Here is a 19,669-nt window from a genome sequence, read left to right on the forward strand (position 1 = left end):
GAGCTGACACGACACTGAAACTCCCCTGTTGTAGCTGACACAACACTGAAACTCCCCTGTTGGAGCTGACACGACACTGAAACTCCCCTGTTGGAGCTGACACGACACTGAAACTCCCCTGTTGGAGCTGACACGACACTGAAACTCCCCTGTTGGAGCTGACACGACACTGAAACTCCCCTGTTGGAGCTGACACGACACTGAAACTCCCTGTTGTAGCTGAAACGACACTGAAACTCCCCTGTTGGAGCTGACACGACGCTGAAACTCCCTGTTGGAGCTGACACGACACTGAAACTCCCCTGTTGGAGCTGACACGAGACTGAAACTCCCCTGTTGTAGCTGACACGACACTGAAACTCCCCTGTTGGAGCTGACACGAGACTGAAACTCCCCTGTTGTAGCTGACACGACACTGAAACTCCCCTGTTGTAGCTGACACAACACTGAAACTCCCCTGTTGGAGCTGACACAACGCTGAAACTCCCTGTTGGAGCTGACACGACACTGAAACTCCCCTGATGGAGCTGACAACACTGTAACACCCCTGTTGGAGCTGACAAAACTGAAAATCCCCTGTTGGAGCTGACACGACACTGAAACTCCCCTGTTGGAGTTGAAATGACGATGAAACTCCCATGTTTGGAGCTGACACGGTGCTGGAACTCCCCAGTGTGAGCTACACGGCACTGAAACTCCCCTGTTTGAGCAAACTCAACACTGAATCTCCCCTGTTTGAATTGACACAATCCTGAAACTCCCCTGTTGGAGCTGACACGACGCTGAAACTCCCTGTTGGAGGTGACACAACGCTGAAACTCCCCTGTTGGAGCTGACACAGCACTGAAATTCCCCAGTGTGAGCTGACACGGCGCTGATACTCCCATGTTGGATTTGACACAATCCTGAAACTCCCCTGTTGAAGCTGACACGACACTGAAACTCCCCTGTTGGAGCTGACACGACACTGAAACTCCCCTGTTGTAGCTGACACGACACTGAAACTCCCCTGTTGAAGCTGACACGACACTGAAACTCCCCTGTTGGAGCTGACACGACACTGAAACTCCCCTGTTGTAGCTGACACAACACTGAAACTCCCCTGTTGGAGCTGACACGACACTGAAACTCCCCTGTTGGAGCTGACACGACACTGAAACTCCCCTGTTGGAGCTGACACGACACTGAAACTCCCCTGTTGGAGCTGACACGACACTGAAACTCCCCTGTTGGAGCTGACACGACACTGAAACTCCCCTGTTGTAGCTGAAACGACACTGAAACTCCCCTGTTGGAGCTGACACGACGCTGAAACTCCCCTGTTGGAGCTGACACGACACTGAAACTCCCCTGTTGGAGCTGACACGAGACTGAAACTCCCCTGTTGTAGCTGACACGACACTGAAACTCCCCTGTTGAAGCTGACATGACACTGAAACTCCCCTGTTGGAGCTGACACGACACTGAAACTCCCCTGTTGTAGTTGACACAACACTGAAACTTCCCTGTTGGAGCTGACACAATGCTGAAACTCCCCTGTTGGAGCTGACACAATGCTGAAACTCCCCTGTTAGAGCTGACACGACACTGAAACTCCTCTGTTGGAGCTGACACAACGCTGAAACTCCCCTGTTGGAGCTGACACAACGCTGAAACTCCCCTGTTGGAGCTGACACAACACTGAAACTTCCCTGTTGGAGCTGACACGACACTGAAACTCCCTGTTGAAGCTGACACGACACTGAAACTCCCCTGTTGGAGCTGACACGACGCTGAAACTCCCCTGTTGGAGCTGACACGACACTGAAACTCCCCTGTTGGAGCTGACACGAGACTGAAACTCCCCTGTTGTAGCTGACACGACACTGAAACTCCCTGTTGAAGCTGACATGACACTGAAACTCCCCTGTTGGAGCTGACACGACACTGAAACTCCCCTGTTGTAGCTGACACAACACTGAAACTTCCCTGTTGGAGCTGACACAATGCTGAAACTCCCCTGTTGGAGCTGACACAATGCTGAAACTCCCTGTTGGAGCTGACACGACACTGAAACTCCTCTGTTGGAGCTGACACAACGCTGAAACTCCCCTGTTGGAGCTGACACAACGCTGAAACTCCCCTGTTGGAGCTGACACGACACTGAAACTCCCCTGTTGTAGCTGACACGACACTGAAACTCCCTGTTGAAGCTGACACGACACTGAAACTCCCCTGTTGGAGCTGACACGACACTGAAACTCCCCTGTTGTAGCTGACACGACACTGAAACTCCCTGTTGGAGCTGACACGACACTGAAACTCCCCTGTTGGAGCTGACACGACACTGAAACTCCCCTGTTGGAGCTGACACGACACTGAAACTCCCCTGTTGGAGCCGACACTGAAACTCCCTGTTGGAGCTGACACGACACTGAAACTCCCCTGTTGGAGCGGAAACGACACTGAAACTCCCCTGTTGGAGCTGACAACGCTGAAACTCCCTGTTGGAGCTGACACGACACTGAAACTCCCCTGTTGGAGCTGACACGAGACTGAAACTCCCCTGTTGTAGCTGACACGACACTGAAACTCCCCTGTTGAAGCTGACACAACGCTGAAACTCCCCTGTTGGAGCTGACACAACGCTGAAACTCCCCTGTTGGAGCTGACACAACACTGAAACTTCCCTGTTGGAGCTGACACAATGCTGAAACTCCCCTGTTGGAGCTGACACAATGCTGAAACTCCCCTGTTAGAGCTGACACGACACTGAAACTCCTCTGTTGGAGCTGACACAACGCTGAAACTCCCCTGTTGGAGCTGACACAACGCTGAAACTCCCCTGTTGGAGCTGACACAATGCTGAAACTCCCCAGTGTGAGCTGACATGGCCCTGAAACTCCCTTTGGAGCTGACACGATACTTTAACACGACACTGAAACTCCCCTGTTGAAGCTGACATGACACTGAAACTCCCCTGTTGGAGCTGACACGACACTGAAACTCCCCTGTTGTAGCTGACACAACACTGAAACTTCCCTGTTGGAGCTGACACAATGCTGAAACTCCCTGTTGGAGCTGACACAATGCTGAAACTCCCTGTTAGAGCTGACACGACACTGAAACTCCTCTGTTGGAGCTGACACAACGCTGAAACTCCCCTGTTGGAGCTGACACAACGCTGAAACTCCCCTGTTGGAGCTGACACGACACTGAAACTCCCCTGTTGTAGCTGACACGACACTGAAACTCCCCTGTTGAAGCTGACACGACACTGAAACTCCCCTGTTGGAGCTGACACGACACTGAAACTCCCTGTTGTAGCTGACACAACACTGAAACTCCCCTGTTGGAGCTGACACGACACTGAAACTCCCCTGTTGGAGCTGACACGACACTGAAACTCCCCTGTTGGAGCTGACACGACACTGAAACTCCCTGTTGGAGCTGACACGACACTGAAACTCCCCTGTTGAAGCTGACACGACACTGAAACTCCCCTGTTGGAGCTGACACGACACTGAAACTCCCCTGTTGGAGCTGACACGACGCTGAAACTCCCCTGTTGGAGCTGACACGACACTGAAACTCCCCTGTTGGAGCTGACACGAGACTGAAACTCCCCTGTTGTAGCTGACACGACACTGAAACTCCCCTGTTGAAGCTGACATGACACTGAAACTCCCCTGTTGGAGCTGACACGACACTGAAACTCCCCTGTTGTAGTTGACACAACACTGAAACTTCCCTGTTGGAGCTGACACAATGCTGAAACTCCCCTGTTGGAGCTGACACAATGCTGAAACTCCCCTGTTAGAGCTGACACGACACTGAAACTCCTCTGTTGGAGCTGACACAACGCTGAAACTCCCCTGTTGGAGCTGACACAACGCTGAAACTCCCCTGTTGGAGCTGACACAATGCTGAAACTCCCCAGTGTGAGCTGACATGGCCCTGAAACTCCCCTTTGGAGCTGACACGATACTTTAACTCCTCTGTTGGAGCTGACACGACACTGAAACTCCCTTGTAGGAGCTGACACGACACTGAAACTCCCCTGATTGAGCTGACAAGACACTGAAACTCCCCTGTTGGAGCTGACACGACACTGAAACTCCCCTGATTGAGCTGACAAGACACTGAAACTCCCCTGTTGGAGCTGACACGACACTGAAACTCCCCTGATTGAGCTGACAAGACACTGAAACTCCCCTGATTGGGCTGACAAGACACTGAAACTCCCCTGTTGGAGCTGACACGACACTGAAACTCCACTGATTGAGCTGACAAGACACTGAAACTCCCCTGATTGGGCTGACAAGACACTGAAACTCCCCTGTTGGAGCTGACACAACACTGAAACTCCCCTTTTGGAGCTGACACGACACTGAAACTCCCCTGTTGGAGCTGACACAACACTGAAACTCCCCTGTTGGAGCTGACACGACACTGAAACTCCCCTTTTGGAGCTGACACAACACTGAAACTCCCCTGTTGGAGCTGACACAACACTGAAACTCCCCTGTTGGACCTGATACAACGATGGAACTCCCCAGTGTGAGCTGACACTGAGCTGACACAACACTGAAACTCCCCAGTGTGAGCTGACACAACACTGAAACTCCCCAGTGTGAGCTGACACAGCACTGAAACTCCCCAGTGTGAGCTGACACTGAGCTGACACAACACTGAAACTCCCCAGTGTGAGCTGACACAACACTGAAACTCCCCTGTTGGAGCTGATACAACGATGGAACTCCCCAGTGTGAGCTGACACAGCGCTGAAACTCCCCAGTGTGAGCTGACACAGCACTGAAACTCCCCAGTGTGAGCCGACACTGAGCTGACACAACACTGAAACTCCCCAGTGTGAGCTGACACAACACTGAAACTCCCCTGTTGGAGCTGATACAACGATGGAACTCCCCAGTGTGAGCTGACAAAGCGCTGAAACTCCCCAGTGTGAGCTGACACAGCACTGAAACTCCCCAGTGTGAGCTGACACAGCACTGAAACTCCCCAGTGTGAGCTGACACAACACTGAAACTCCCCAGTGTGAGCTGACACAACACTGAAACTCCCCTGTTGGAGCTGATACAACGATGGAACTCCCCAGTGTGAGCTGACACAACACTGAAACTCCCCAGTGTGAGCTGACACAGCACTGAAATTCCCCAGTGTGAGCTGACACAACACTGAAACTCCACTGTTCTAACTGACACAATGCTGGAACTCCCCAGTGTGAGCTGACATGGCGACTTCTAGCTAGCTAACTTATGCTAGGATTTAGGGTTAGGGATCAGGGTGAAGGTTAGGAGTTACGGAAGGGTTAGCTAAAATGGTTAGAGGAAGGGTTATCTAACCTGCTAAGTAGTTGCAAAGTAGCTAAAAAGTAATGTCTATTTGAAAAGTTACCAATTACTTAAAATGCTAATGTTGTCCATGATGAGATTTAAACGTGCACCTTTGGGGATTCTACACGTTCGCGTTATACGCCCACCATACCAAACGTAACATATCATACTAATTTGTATCCCGGATTTATGTGTACTATATTATTAGTCTAGTCTATGAGACCAGGCTGGGTACACAGACAAGTAAACTATTAGTGAGGGAACACCCCCCTATCCACATCGATGGAACAGTAGTATCTCCACCTCCTTGAGTGGCTGCTGCCAACACACTGTCATTGACACAGACCCAACTCCAGCCACTTTAATAATGGGAATTGATGGGAAATGATGTAAATATATCACTAGCCACTTTAAACAATGCTACCTTATATAATGTTACTTACCCTACATTATTCATCTCATATGCATACGTATATACTGTACTCTATGTCATCGACTGCATCCTTATGTAATACATGTATCACTAGCCACTTTAACTATGCCACTTTGTTTACTTTGTCTACATACTCATCTCATATGTATATACTGTACTCGATACCATCTACTGTATGCTGCCCTGTACCATCACTCATTCATATATCCTTATGTACATATTCTTTATCCCCTTACACTGTGTATAAGACAGTAGTTTTGGAATTGTTAGTTAGATTACTTGTTGGTTATCACTGCATTGTCGGAACTAGAAGCACAAGCATTTCGCTACACTCGCATTAACATCTGCTAACCATGTGTATGTGACAAATAAAATTAGATTTGATTTGATTTAGTGGAACTTCAACCAAAGAATCAGTAAATACAGGCAAGCCGTTCTCTTTTTACTTGATGAACTTGAGGACAGATTCTAACAGTGCAAGTTTAAGACCTTGGGCGTGGTTCTGTGTTTGTTCAGAGTGTGCGTGCGTGTGTCCAGCTCCTTTTAGGACAGGGTCCAGGTCCGTCCTCTCCACAGCCCCATCCAGCCCTGTGAAGAGCGTTTCCTGGCCCCTCACTGATGTCATCATGGCACCAACGAAACAGATTGTCTCATTGTGCGCATGAGCAGCTCGGGTCTCCATAAAGAAACGCATAAAATGTGGTTGCCAGATTTTGTATGGGTGCAGAAGGGAAAAATGGCAAGATGATAATTTGTTTGCTTCGCACTGCTGCAGCACGTGGCAGAGTAGTGTAGTGAGGCTGTGGCTAGCTGTGGCTCAGGAACAGGGAAGCCAGTTACCTAAGTCCACAGGGAACACACACACACAGACACACACACACACACACACACACACACACACACACACACACACACACACACACACACACACACACACACACACACACACACACACACACACACACACACACACACACACACACACACACACACACACACACACACACACACACACACACACACACACACACACACACACACACACACATACATATAGAGTAGACGTGACAGGATCCAGGCCAGGTAATGACAGCTCAACTCTGAGTAAAACGTTTGTGATCACAGCAGGACCAACGGAAACATAGAGACATCTTGAAAAGCTCACCTAATGGTCATGGAGAACAGTGTAACATGCAATTCATGCTCCAGTGCAGCACTAGAAAATGAACCAGTGTGTGTCTCCATATCCCCAGGAGGATCTTAGGAGGATGTGACTTTTGCCGTTTGGCTGCTGTAACCTATCTGGCTTAGGGGGCCAGAACTCAGCTGACTCCCCAGCCCAACCAGGAGCAATATTGTGTGGAAAGATCAACAAGCTGTGTGGCATCATGTTTACTCCGCACAACATCTTTCTGCTTTCAACAATGCCTTAATTACAGACCATTAAACCCTGATTTACTGGGCTTTTCTAGATGCTCGCTCTCGGTATAAGAGAGTCTAAAATGTAAATATTGTGACGTTTTTGATGATTTATTGTGAAGACGTCTTTACCCACTTACTCACTGTGTCCTCCTTTTTCCTTCTGCACTTCCTTCTACAGCCTTTTACTATTGTGATAGCCATCTCTGACCCTTCCTATATTCCCAGTGTAAGGGATGCAGGGTGGGGAAGGAGGATAGTGACTGAACCAAAACAAACATCTCTACACTGAATTAAAGGGGCAGACAGAGAGCAAGAGATGAAAGTTCTGTTGCATGGCCTCTCTAACCTCTAATTAGGGCCTGGTTCTTCTCTGGGGAGGGCTGGAGATGTGCCCGTGTCTGGCCTGTAGCAGGGTTGGGTCCTGGGGGCCTCCAACAGGGTGGGGTCTAGCCCAGCTGATGTCAGTCTCCCTGGGGAACCATGGTCCGTCTCTCTCCCTGGCCCTGCCTAGTCTTAGGGAGATGATCAGGAGGTCTTTTGACGTCATGCAGTCACTCAGAGACAGACAGGCCTCAGGCTCAGCCTACAGCCTGGGCTCGCCTCCCCACCCAAGCCACAGAGACAGCACCTTGGCTGTTACCACCTGCCTGCTGCACCCCTCCCAGTCCCAGTCTTTAATTCTCCCACCTCCAGATGTCAGTAGTAGAACCCTGACCGCCCTGATTCTCCGAGGCTAGACTGTCACCTCAGACCCAGGCCAGGGTGGAATTCCTCCAGGCTTCCAGAGCCTCCAGAGAATGGCTGCGGCCAGAGGAATGTACAGGGAGGCTGGACAGGGATCCCATTCCTACTTGTCAGCAAGTCAACTGAGCCCCTCTGTACTGGGATACCTTCCTTTAGGTGTCCATGTAGCCTATAGTAGAACAATGTGGACACCCCTGTTCTGTTCTGGCAGCCTGTAGCTACTAGACAGCAACACCAGCCTGCTCTGCATGAAGCACTGGCTAGAAAAACTGTTTCCCTGGTAACCAAATACAGCTTACAGTTTTTCCTCTCCTGTGACCAGACGGCCAGTCAAAACACCAAACCACAATCTGGAAAAAACCTGCATTGGAACAGCCACCGGGTCCCATGCTCTGTCTACATGAAAATAACTTAATTATTTATGCTTCTGAAACCAGGATGGTCAGGATGAACAGGGTGACTTTTTGTTGTGTATTAGCGACAGACGTTGGAACATTGTCCATGCACATCCTTGGACAGGAAATGGCTCTTACATCACTTGGCACACTGTGACCTCACTAAGCCTCAGAGCTGAGGAGACCCGGGCCCATCAATAATACCCAGAACATCCAGCAGGCCTCCCAAAGAGACACACACAGGAGGTTCACTAATAACCACACAATGACACGAAGAGAGAGAGCCACCAGTCAAAGCGAATGGTTCATAATGCCACAGGCATATTACAGTAAGTATACTGCCACTAGATTTCCACCTCTGCTGGCTATACGTCTCTACACTCTACACTGCTATTGGAATCCACTCGAGAGCAAAGAGAAGAAACTTGGATGAGGCTTTGCTTTGGGTTTGACAAATGGTCTGAAACATGGCTCTGGTATTTCTTCAACGCTAACAACGCTGTCATCTAAATTTGGACAGGCAGCCCCTCCGTAACATAAAACCTCAGTTTCCTAAATAGACCATCCATCTCATTACTGAAGGATAGGCCAGGCCTCGTTCCTCTATACCAAGGTTGTGATCCAATATGACATCCTATTCCCTACATAGTGCACTGCTTTTTACACAAGGACTCCGGTCAAAGTAGCCTAGAACACTATATTGGGAATAGGGTGCCATTTGGGACACTAACCCAAATACCAGCTGCTCTGACAGGCTTGTTCTTTGCCTCACAGCTCCCACTGTCAGAACCAAAGCTGCCTGGGCTGTTACTGTTGCTGAGTGCAGATGTTGCTGGGTGGCTTCCAACATCTTTTTGACATCAGAGTAGGAAGTGAAAGGGGAGAGGTTGTGTTAGAGGATATGTAAATGTACAGTTCCCCTCCAATGGCTAGCTTTATACAATGGTTTGGATTAAGGAGGGAAAAAGGAAAAGCAGAAAGATGGTGGGAAGAGTAAAAGACACACTGCCTGGTTAAACTCATAGATGAGACCTTCCCAGACACCAGGATCCTTGCTGGTGCCTCACACTCTCTCACTCTCTCTCCCTCAAACTACCATGAGAACAGAAAGTCCCAGTGCCATCCAAAGCAGGAACAGGATGTAATCTTATGTTTTCAATTAGCCAGCAGCATAAAGAAGGGCCCCAACGACCGAAACATTTCTAGCTGAACATTAATTACAAGGAGCAATTACTCTAGCAGTGAAAGGGCCTCAGCCAAGCCTCATTAAAAGACCCTTTATTCCTCAGGCTAAATTGTACACACCACCATAAATAGGCATGCCTCCCTCTGCCTTCTCCTGACAAGCATGCCTTGCCTTAGACGACATACTTGTCATATACTTACTGTTATTGTAAACCTGCTGTGGTCTTATATTCTGACAGTTTGTGACATTACCATGACCTGGGATCTTCCAAACATGAGGTAAGTACGTTTGTGATAAGCTTTCATTGCTGCCTGAGCTCATGTAACAAGCATTGGTGATGACGCACACACTCCATGTCGATCTTTTGAAATTTCCCCTAATTTCAGGGTTGTTCATTAGTTTAACTCTGTATGACTTGAGTGTGGAAGACTGTTGTCTACAAGCTCCCAAGTGATTCTGCTCCCTGTCCAAGGTTACTGTGGTGTGTTGAAATCAAAGAGAACTAGGAGGATTGGAGAGGGTTGTTGGTCCTCGTTTGAATCCCAATAGCACCCTATTCCCTATATATTGTGCACTACTTTTGACTAACTCCATATTGGCCATGGTCAAAAGTAGTGCACTATATAGGGAATAGGGTGTCATTTGGGACGCAGCCATTGTTAAAGCCCCAATGGCTATAAAACTGCACCAGGGTGCCAGGGGATCATGGAACATAAAGATTGCTAGAAACAGCATAATGAGGAGAGGATGATTTGAATGGTAACACACCGTCTGTAATTCATTAAGACTGTTTAGTTGGGTAAATATGGTTGCTAGAGTCTGCAGTCTTTTGTATTTGTCTGGTTCATTGCCCTAGAAGGGTTCTGGGCAATTGCATTCTGGGCAATTGCGATTGTTCTTATCCTTGGTTTTGTTGCCTTTTTAAATAAGTTTTCTTTGGAATAGGGTTGATAGAAGCCAAAGCCCAAATGAAGATGTTCTGTTGAACAGAACAGTTACTTGTGGAGTGTGTTGATGTAGTTCAGAGTGCGAGGCCATAGAATGGACAAAGGGGAGTGAGAAGTTTTCCTGTCAAACCCTCTAGCCAGATTGACACTGACAAACAATTATTTCAACTTTTTTTTTTTTGACTGGTACCTATTACCTTTTACAAAACCACTGAGGCAACTGCCATTTAACTGTAATCCAGCTCTAATGATGTGGTCTCATGGTCTTTGGATCGTGACTATAGGCCCACGAGGATGGAACATGCACCCAACAGCCTGCTCCCTCTGACATAACACAGTTATCTGCCAGATGAAAAAGCCCCACACCCTCCTCTGGATGAGGTGAGTCCACGTTAACCATCCTGACTTGGGACTGATGGACTGCTAGTCAATAACGGTCCTCCATGTGAAAAAAAGAGGGTCAATATTCTGCACTTGTTTATGTTGGTCGGAAATGTTGTCTGAACTAAACCCAGTCTGATGTCCATTCGCACAGAACCCATCTCACTCCCGATACTGGTATTCAGATGTCCAATCAACTAACATGATGGAGCTATCTTTACTCTTTGTGTTGGTCTTCACTGTTCATATTTGTGTGTCCATATTCATTGAGAGTTTATGGTTCACACCACCCTGAATGAATGTGCTGTGTCGAGCTGTGCTGTTTTGTTGTTGTGCCTGTTATTTAACTTATTTCTTTAAAATTCTCAGACATGTAATTTTATCTTTAACTAGGCAAGCAAGTTACGAATAATTTCTTATTTCCAATGACGACCTTGGAACAGTGGGTTAACTGCCTGTTCAGGGGAAGAACAACAGACTTGTACCTTGTCAGCTCGGGGATTTGAACTTGCAACCTTTTTAGTTACTAGTCCAACACTCTAACCACTAGGCTACCCTGCCACCCCTGTAAAGGATGTGGTGTGAGGAGAGACAAGGATTGTATTCCCCCAAATCATAGGAATGCACATTGTGTCTGTCCTTCTTTCACCCACGTTGGAATGATGGTGAATACTTTGGAATACGAACATCACAACGGCTCACTCTACTGTGCCACAGGCACTGAATTAGTGGCACAAATGATGCAGCTCCTGGAGTACCAGCCCAGCCGTGAAATTAAACACGTTCACGTGTTTTTCGCTCTAAAGCTAGCTTGTTTTCCCTCTCTCCATTTCGCTCTAAAGCTAGCTTGTTTTCCCTCTCTCCATTTCGCTCTAAAGCTAGCTTGTTTTCCCTCTCTCCATTTCACTCTAAAGCTAGCTTGTTTTCCCTCTCTCCATTTCGCTCTAAAGCTAGCTTGTTTTCCCTCTCTCCATTTCGCTCTAAAGCTAGCTTGTTTTCCCTCTCTCCATTTCGCTCTAAAGCTAGCTTGTTTTCCCTCTCTCCATTTCGCTCTAAAGCTAGCTTGTTTTCCCTCTCTCCACAGAAAACTAGGGCTCCTAACATGAAATGTATTCCATGAGGCATTGGTATGACATCATGCAGCATTTCAAACCCAGCCCATTTCACTGCTACATATTTGAGAGTCTACATAACTGCTGAATCAAAGCCACGGGAAACGGGAACATAAACTCAATCAGTGTTTGTGATGAAAGTGTGTAGTTTGAACATCTGGCTTGGATAAGAGTAGAATGTTAGTTCAGCTTAACACTTTCACCATTGAGTTGAGTCAAAGAAATCCCACCCCCCCTCTGTCTCCTTCTCTCTTTTCTCTTCGTCTCTTTCTTACTCTTTCGATCTCTCCCCATCTGTCTCAGTCAGTGGCCGACACCTCTAAAAAAAGGTTTGCATTGGCATTCCTGCTGCAACATCTCAGCGCTACACGTACCGTTGGAATGCATGGCCTTCCGTTGTCAGGTGCTTAGGAGCCCTAATGGCTACACAGAGGCTCCCATCTCAGTTACCCACTGTCAACTTTTAGTCACCATAGCCATGCTGCAACTGCTGTAGATACAGCTCAACTGTAACTGTAGCCTCCAACTGTAACTCACCACAGTGGATCTCCAGTGTCTGGGGGTCATGTGGTTGGTCTCAATGTTCTCTCCCCAGATGCAGGCTTTGCATGCTATGCTGCTATCAGACTATCCACAAACACGCATATCTGTATGAAAGATAAGCCCAGTGGCCCCTGGGAAATGAGTTTATTGGTTTCCAGATATATCCAGAGGCATGTACTGTATGGGTCATGTCCGGCTCTTCTGAGTAGAAGCACAAAGAAGGTTCTTTAGTAGAACCCTGGAATCAGCTGTTCTCCTCTCATTCCCTCTCTGGGCTAATGATATCACTAACCCTAAATCCACTGTGCCATTGATTAAACCTTATCCACAGCAAATACCCTCCATGAACAAGACCACAACTGTCCTCTGAACTGATGCTGGATTCATCAAAACACCAAGACATTATTAAAAAAAACTTCTATGCCTCCTGAGTGGTGCAGTGGTCTAAGGCACTGCATCACAGTGCTAGCTGCGCCACTAGAGATTCCGGGTTTGAGTCCAGGCTCTGTCGCAGCCGACCGGGAGACCCATGGGGTGGCGAACAATTTCCCTAGAGCTGTCTGGGTTAGGGGAGAGTTTGGCCGGCCGGGATGTCCTTATGCCATCGCGCACTAGCAAATCCTGTGGCGGGCTGGGCACAGTGCATGCTGACAGGGTCACCAGGTGCACAGTGTTTCCTTTGACACATTGGTGCGGCTGGCTTCTGGGTTAAGTGGGTATTGTGTCAAGAAGCAGTGTGGCTTGGTTGGGTTGTGTTTCTCCAGTGCCTGGGGGTCATGTGATTGGTCTCAATGTTTTCTCAGGTCTTGACCTTCGTCTCTCCTGAGTCTCTACGGGAGTTGCAGCGATGAGTCAAGACTGTAACTACCAATTGGATACCACAAAATTGGGGAGAAAAAGGGGTAAAAGTAACAATTAAAAAAATAAAATTGAATAATAATTTAAACTCCTCAATATAGAGACAATGTTAACTGACCGTGAAACATTAAAGTAGTATTCTGACAACATGGAACTTGACTTCCAACCTCTTTATGTCTGTACAGCCAGAGAGCTGTAGTTTAGAAAAGTGGTTGAAAAGGGGGGATAATGGGGACAGATATGGGACAGGGATCAGATATGGGACAGGGATCAGCTATGGGACAGGGATCAGCTATGGGACAGGGATCAGATATGGGACAGGGATCAGATATGGGACAGGGATCATGGGAGCAGATATGGGACAGGGATCAGATATGGGACAGGGATCAGCTATGGGACAGGGATCAGATATGGGACAGGGATCAGATATGGGACAGGGATCAGATATGGGACAGGGATCAGATATGGGACAGGGATCAGATATGGGACAGGGATCAGATATGGGACAGGGATCAGATATGGGACAGGGATCAGATATGGGACAGGGATCAGCTATGGGACAGGGATCAGATATGGGACAGGGATCAGATATGGGACAGGGATCAGCTATGGGACAGGGATCAGATATGGGACAGGGATCAGATATGGGACAGGGATCAGATATGGGACAGGGATCAGCTATGGGACAGGGATCAGATATGGGACAGGGATCAGCTATGGGACAGGGATCAGATATGGGACAGGGATCAGATATGGGACAGGGATCAGATATGGGACAGGGATCAGCTATGGGACAGGGATCAGATATGGGACAGGGATCAGCTATGGGACAGGGATCAGATATGGGACAGGGATCAGATATGGGACAGGGATCAGCTATGGGACAGGGATCAGATATGGGACAGGGATCAGATATGGGACAGGGATCAGATATGGGACAGGGATCAGATATGGGACAGGGATCAGATATGGGACAGGGATCAGATATGGGACAGGGATCAGATATGGGACAGGGATCAGATATGGGACAGGGATCAGATATGGGACAGGGATCAGATATGGGACAGGGATCAGATATGGGACAGGGATCAGATATGGGACAGGGATCAGCTATGGGACAGGGATCAGATATGGGACAGGGATCAGATATGGGACAGGGATCAGCTATGGGACAGGGATCAGATATGGGACAGGGATCAGATATGGGACAGGGATCAGATATGGGACAGGGATCAGCTATGGGACAGGGATCAGATATGGGACAGGGATCAGATATGGGACAGGGATCAGATATGGGACAGGGATCAGATATGGGACAGGGATCAGATATGGGACAGGGATCAGATATGGGACAGGGATCAGATATGGGACAGGGATCAGATATGGGACAGGGATCAGCTATGGGACAGGGATCAGATATGGGACAGGGATCAGATATGGGACAGGGATCAGATATGGGACAGGGATCAGATATGGGACAGGGATCAGATATGGGACAGGGATCAGATATGGGACAGGGATCAGATATGGGACAGGGATCAGCTATGGGACAGGGATCAGATATGGGACAGGGATCAGATATGGGACAGGGATCAGATATGGGACAGGGATCAGCTATGGGACAGGGATCAGATATGGGACAGGGATCAGATATGGGACAGGGATCAGATATGGGACAGGGATCAGATATGGGACAGGGATCAGATATGGGACAGGGATCAGATATGGGACAGGGATCAGATATGGGACAGGGATCAGCTATGGGACAGGGATCAGATATGGGACAGGGATCAGCTATGGGACAGGGATCAGATATGGGACAGGGATCAGATATGGGACAGGGATCAGATATGGGACAGGGATCAGATATGGGACAGGGATCAGATATGGGACAGGGATCAGATATGGGACAGGGATCAGATATGGGACAGGGATCAGATATGGGACAGGGATCAGCTATGGGACAGGGATCAGATATGGGACAGGGATCAGATATGGGACAGGGATCAGATATGGGACAGGGATCAGATATGGGACAGGGATCAGATATGGGACAGGGATCAGATATGGGACAGGGATCATGGGAGCAGATATGGGACAGGGATCAGATATGGGACAGGGATCATGGGGGCAGATATGGGACAGGGATCATGGGGGCAGATATGGGACAGGGATCAGATATGGGACAGGGATCATGGGGGCAGATTTGGGACAGGGATCAGATATGGGACAGGGATCAGATATGGGACAGGGATCAGATATGGGACAGGGATCATGGGGGCAGATATGGGACAGGGATCAGATATGGGACAGGGATCATGGGGGCAGATATGGGACAGGGATCAGATATGGGACAGGGATCATGGGGGCAGATATGGGACAGGGATCAGATATGGGACAGGGGTCAGATATGGGACAGGGATCAGATATGGGACAGGGATCATGGGGGCAGATATGGGACAGGGATCAGATATGGGACAGGGATCATGGGGGCAGATATGGGACAGGGATCAGATATGGGACAGGGATCATGGGGGCAGATATGGGACAGGGATCAGATATGGGACAGGGGTCAGATATGGGACAGGGATCAGATATGGGACAGGGATCATGGGGGCAGATATGGGACAGGGATCAGATATGGGACAGGGATCATGGGGTCAGATATGGGACAGGGATCATGGGGGCAGATATGGGACAGGGATCAGATATGGGACAGGGATCATGGGGGCAGATATGGGACAGGGATCAGATATGGGACAGGGATCATAGGGGCAGATATGGGACAGGGATCAGATATGGGACAGGGATCATGGGGGCAGATATGGGACAGGGATCAGATATGGGACAGGGATCAGATATGGGACAGGGATCATGGGGACAGATATGGGACAGGGATCAGATATGGGACAGGGATCATGGGGGCAGATATGGGACAGGGATCATGGGGGCAGATATGGGACAGGGATCATGGGGGCAGATATGGGACAGGGATCAGATATGGGACAGGGATCAGATATGGGACAGGGATCATGGGGGCAGATATGGGACAGGGATCAGATATGGGACAGGGATCATGGGGGCAGATATGGGACAGGGATCATGGGGGCAGATATGGGACAGGGATCATGGGGGCAGATATGGGACAGGGATCAGATATGGGACAGGGTTCAGATATGGGACAGGGATCATGGGGGCAGATATGGGACAGGGATCAGATATGGGACAGGGATCATGGGGGCAGATATGGGACAGGGATCATGGGGGCAGATATGGGACAGGGATCATGGGGGCAGATATGGGACAGGGATCATGGGGGCAGATATGGGACAGGGAACATGGGGGCAGATATGGGACAGGGATCATGGGGGCAGATATGGGACAGGGATCAGATATGGGACAGGGATCATGGGGGCAGATATGGGACAGGGATCATGGGGGCAGATATGGGACAGGGTACATGGGGGCAGATATGGGACAGGGATCATGGGGGCAGATATGGGACAGGGATCAGATATGGGACAGGGATCATGGGGGCAGATATGGGACAGGGATCATGGGGGCAGATATGGGACAGGGATCATGGGGGCAGATATGGGACAGGGATCATGGGGGCAGATATGGGACAGGGAACATGGGGGCAGATATGGGACAGGGATCAGATATGGGACAGGGATCATGGGGGCAGATATGGGACAGGGGTCATGGGGGCAGATATGGGACAGGGATCATGGGGGCAGATATGGGACACATTATTTTAAAATCAGTACCACCAGCTCCTACAAAACACCAGTCACCTAGGCCGTACACACACAACTGGATCACATTGGCAACCATCTACAGCTGATTATGTTCCCGAGTTTGGCAGAAATGTTCCAATGTTATGTTCCAATACCTTATGCTGACCATTCCTTGGCAAATTCACATAGCAGTGCCGGTGGCACACAAGTGTCAACCAGGTAGCAGGTTAGTGTGATTGGTGGAGTGTGGTCTGGAATGGAGGAGGATATAGGGAGGACTTATGGCAACATCCCTGTGCTATTCTCAAAGTGAAACCCAAGAGCTGTTAACCTGGGCAGGAATGGGAAACGTTCTACTCATGTAAGGGTTTTATTTCAAACAATTTCACAAGATTGATCTAAATAGTTGATAGTTAGTTGAACATCTAATAACCATTTGCAAGGAGACTACAAATAAAGTAACTAAATAGCCTACAATTAAAGGCATAGTAAAAGCACAATACATGTGTCTCTGTTTCAGATTAAGATGAATCTTAATGTGCCTTTCTAATGTGCGCATGTTCCTTTCCATCCTTCTGGTTAGTCTGGCATAGTGTTCCCCCAGTTTACACTGTGCCAAAGAGCTTATGTTTTACCGTCTCAGTGCCCAGATGAGCCACTATGGAGTTCTGGAGAAGTCATCACGCAGACTGAACCAACACCAGTCCCACCAGTCTCATCTTCAAACCATAACATCACCAGGCAATTATCATCTATATTAACAGACTTAAGAGTGTGGTTTGGATCTGATAGCTGAAGCTTCCACTCACACCTTCCCAACATGAGGAAAAGAGAGGTACCCGTATAAACAGAAATACCCACCACACACACCGTATGACAGTTTCCACCACTTAAGGGGCGTCATCGGGGCGGCAGCGTAGCCTAGTGGTTAGAGCGTTGGACTAGTAACCGGAAGGTTGCGAGTTCAAACCCCCGAGCTGACAAGGTACAAATCTGTCGTTCTGCCCCTGAACAGGCAGTTAACCCACTGTTCCCAGGCCGTCATTGAAAATAAGAATATGTTCTTAACTGACTTACCTGGTTAAATAAAAAAATAAAATAAAAATAAAATCTTGTGGATATACTTTTACTCCCTGCTGAGTCACATTCCCATATCTCTCTTTCACTTACATCCATTCATTCTTCCCACCCATCCTGCTGGCTAATAGTATAAACAGGATACATCTCCACAGGAAACAAACACAGGATGAACTTCCTTCTCCTATTAAACTTCTGGAAACACAGATGAAAAGCCCCCAAACACACTACGAAGATCAAATTGAACTTTCAGAAGTATATTTCCCCAATTTAAAAAGATTTAATCTGAGTAAAAGCTGCCTGATGGACCTACATCTGAAATTAGCAGAAAATGTTTTAGAAGGAGTGAGCGTTCCATCCCTTCACACACACACACACACACACACACAGACACAGACACAGACACAGACACAGACACAGACACAGACACAGACACAGACACAGACACACACACACACACACACACACACACACACACACACACACACACACACACACACACACACACACACACACACACACACACTGTTCTCAGGATGTAGTTCATCATTATTTTTAATGGCAACTTTCCCCATTGTGTCGGCTAGCTACACCCGCAACTTTTTAGCAGCTCTAAACTCCTAAAAGCTCATAGCTGCCTCATGCCACACCATAATAACAAAAGTATTACAGAACTCACTTGTGAAAAAGCCATATGTAATTTAAGATAATTTAAACTACATTATGGAACATTTTATTAGCATGTTCATCTCTCGGGGGAAAGTTTAAGTTAGGAATTCATGTTGCACAGCATGTTGCACAGCATGTTGCACATGCTCATAAACACTCCCATGGCTTGCTATACCTGGGTCATCTATACCTGGGTCAGTCAGGCTTAGGTTAATTGAGGTACCATGCTTAGAGTTAGTTTACTAGAGTTATCTATAGTTCAAGATTGAGCATGTAAGACACATAACTTTTGAGCCATGAGGTATAGAGGTGTAAAGAGATGTACTACTCACTGTGTAGGAACAGAGCACAGAGAACCAGGGCTAGAGTCAACCCTCGCCAGGACCCATTCATTCGTCTCATGGACACAGCCATCCTCCAGTTCCTTTGTGAGTGCTGCCGGTGTCTGTGTGTGTTTCCCTGTAGGAGTGTGTGAGAGACAAAGAGAGAGCTAAGTGAGTGTTTGAGCGCTGGGGGAGCCTGTGTGTGTTTCCTGTGACTGCTCGCAGAGCGTGACAGACTGTCAGGATAAAGGGTGGCTTGTGTTCCGCTGGTTTTATATGGCCCCTCTCCTTTGCCCTCCCTCTCCCCCCCCCTCCCCCCTCTCTCTCTCCCTCTCTCTCCCACTCCCTCCTTCTTTTGCCACACCCCTTTTCTTACTGGTTGGGTTTAACCCCTCTTAAGGCAGCTGGTCCTCCTCGTTTGGGTACGTAAGAAAGAGCGCGTGTAAGAACCTGAGTCAGTGAGTGAGCAGGGCATACTGTAGTAGGTTTGTGTGAGTGCAATG

At 48.4% G+C, this 19,669-nt stretch overlaps 1 protein-coding gene across 3 annotated transcripts in view; it reads right to left on the reverse strand.

Moving 5' to 3' along the window:
• Positions 1 to 19,417, reverse strand: part of cd34 (CD34 molecule) — a 62,104-nt gene extending 42,687 nt beyond the window's left edge. For all 3 annotated transcript variants that reach the window (XM_052485084.1, XM_052485083.1, XM_052485082.1), the window contains exon 1: positions 19,176 to 19,417. In XM_052485084.1, coding sequence (XP_052341044.1) covers positions 19,176 to 19,257 — 82 coding nt within the window. In that variant the 5' untranslated portion in view covers positions 19,258 to 19,417. The remainder of the gene's footprint in view (positions 1 to 19,175) is intronic.
• Positions 19,418 to 19,669: the final 252 nt, after the last annotated feature.

Source organism: Oncorhynchus keta, chromosome 28 (assembly GCF_023373465.1).
Source record: "Oncorhynchus keta strain PuntledgeMale-10-30-2019 chromosome 28, Oket_V2, whole genome shotgun sequence".
NCBI lineage: Eukaryota > Metazoa > Chordata > Actinopteri > Salmoniformes > Salmonidae > Oncorhynchus > Oncorhynchus keta.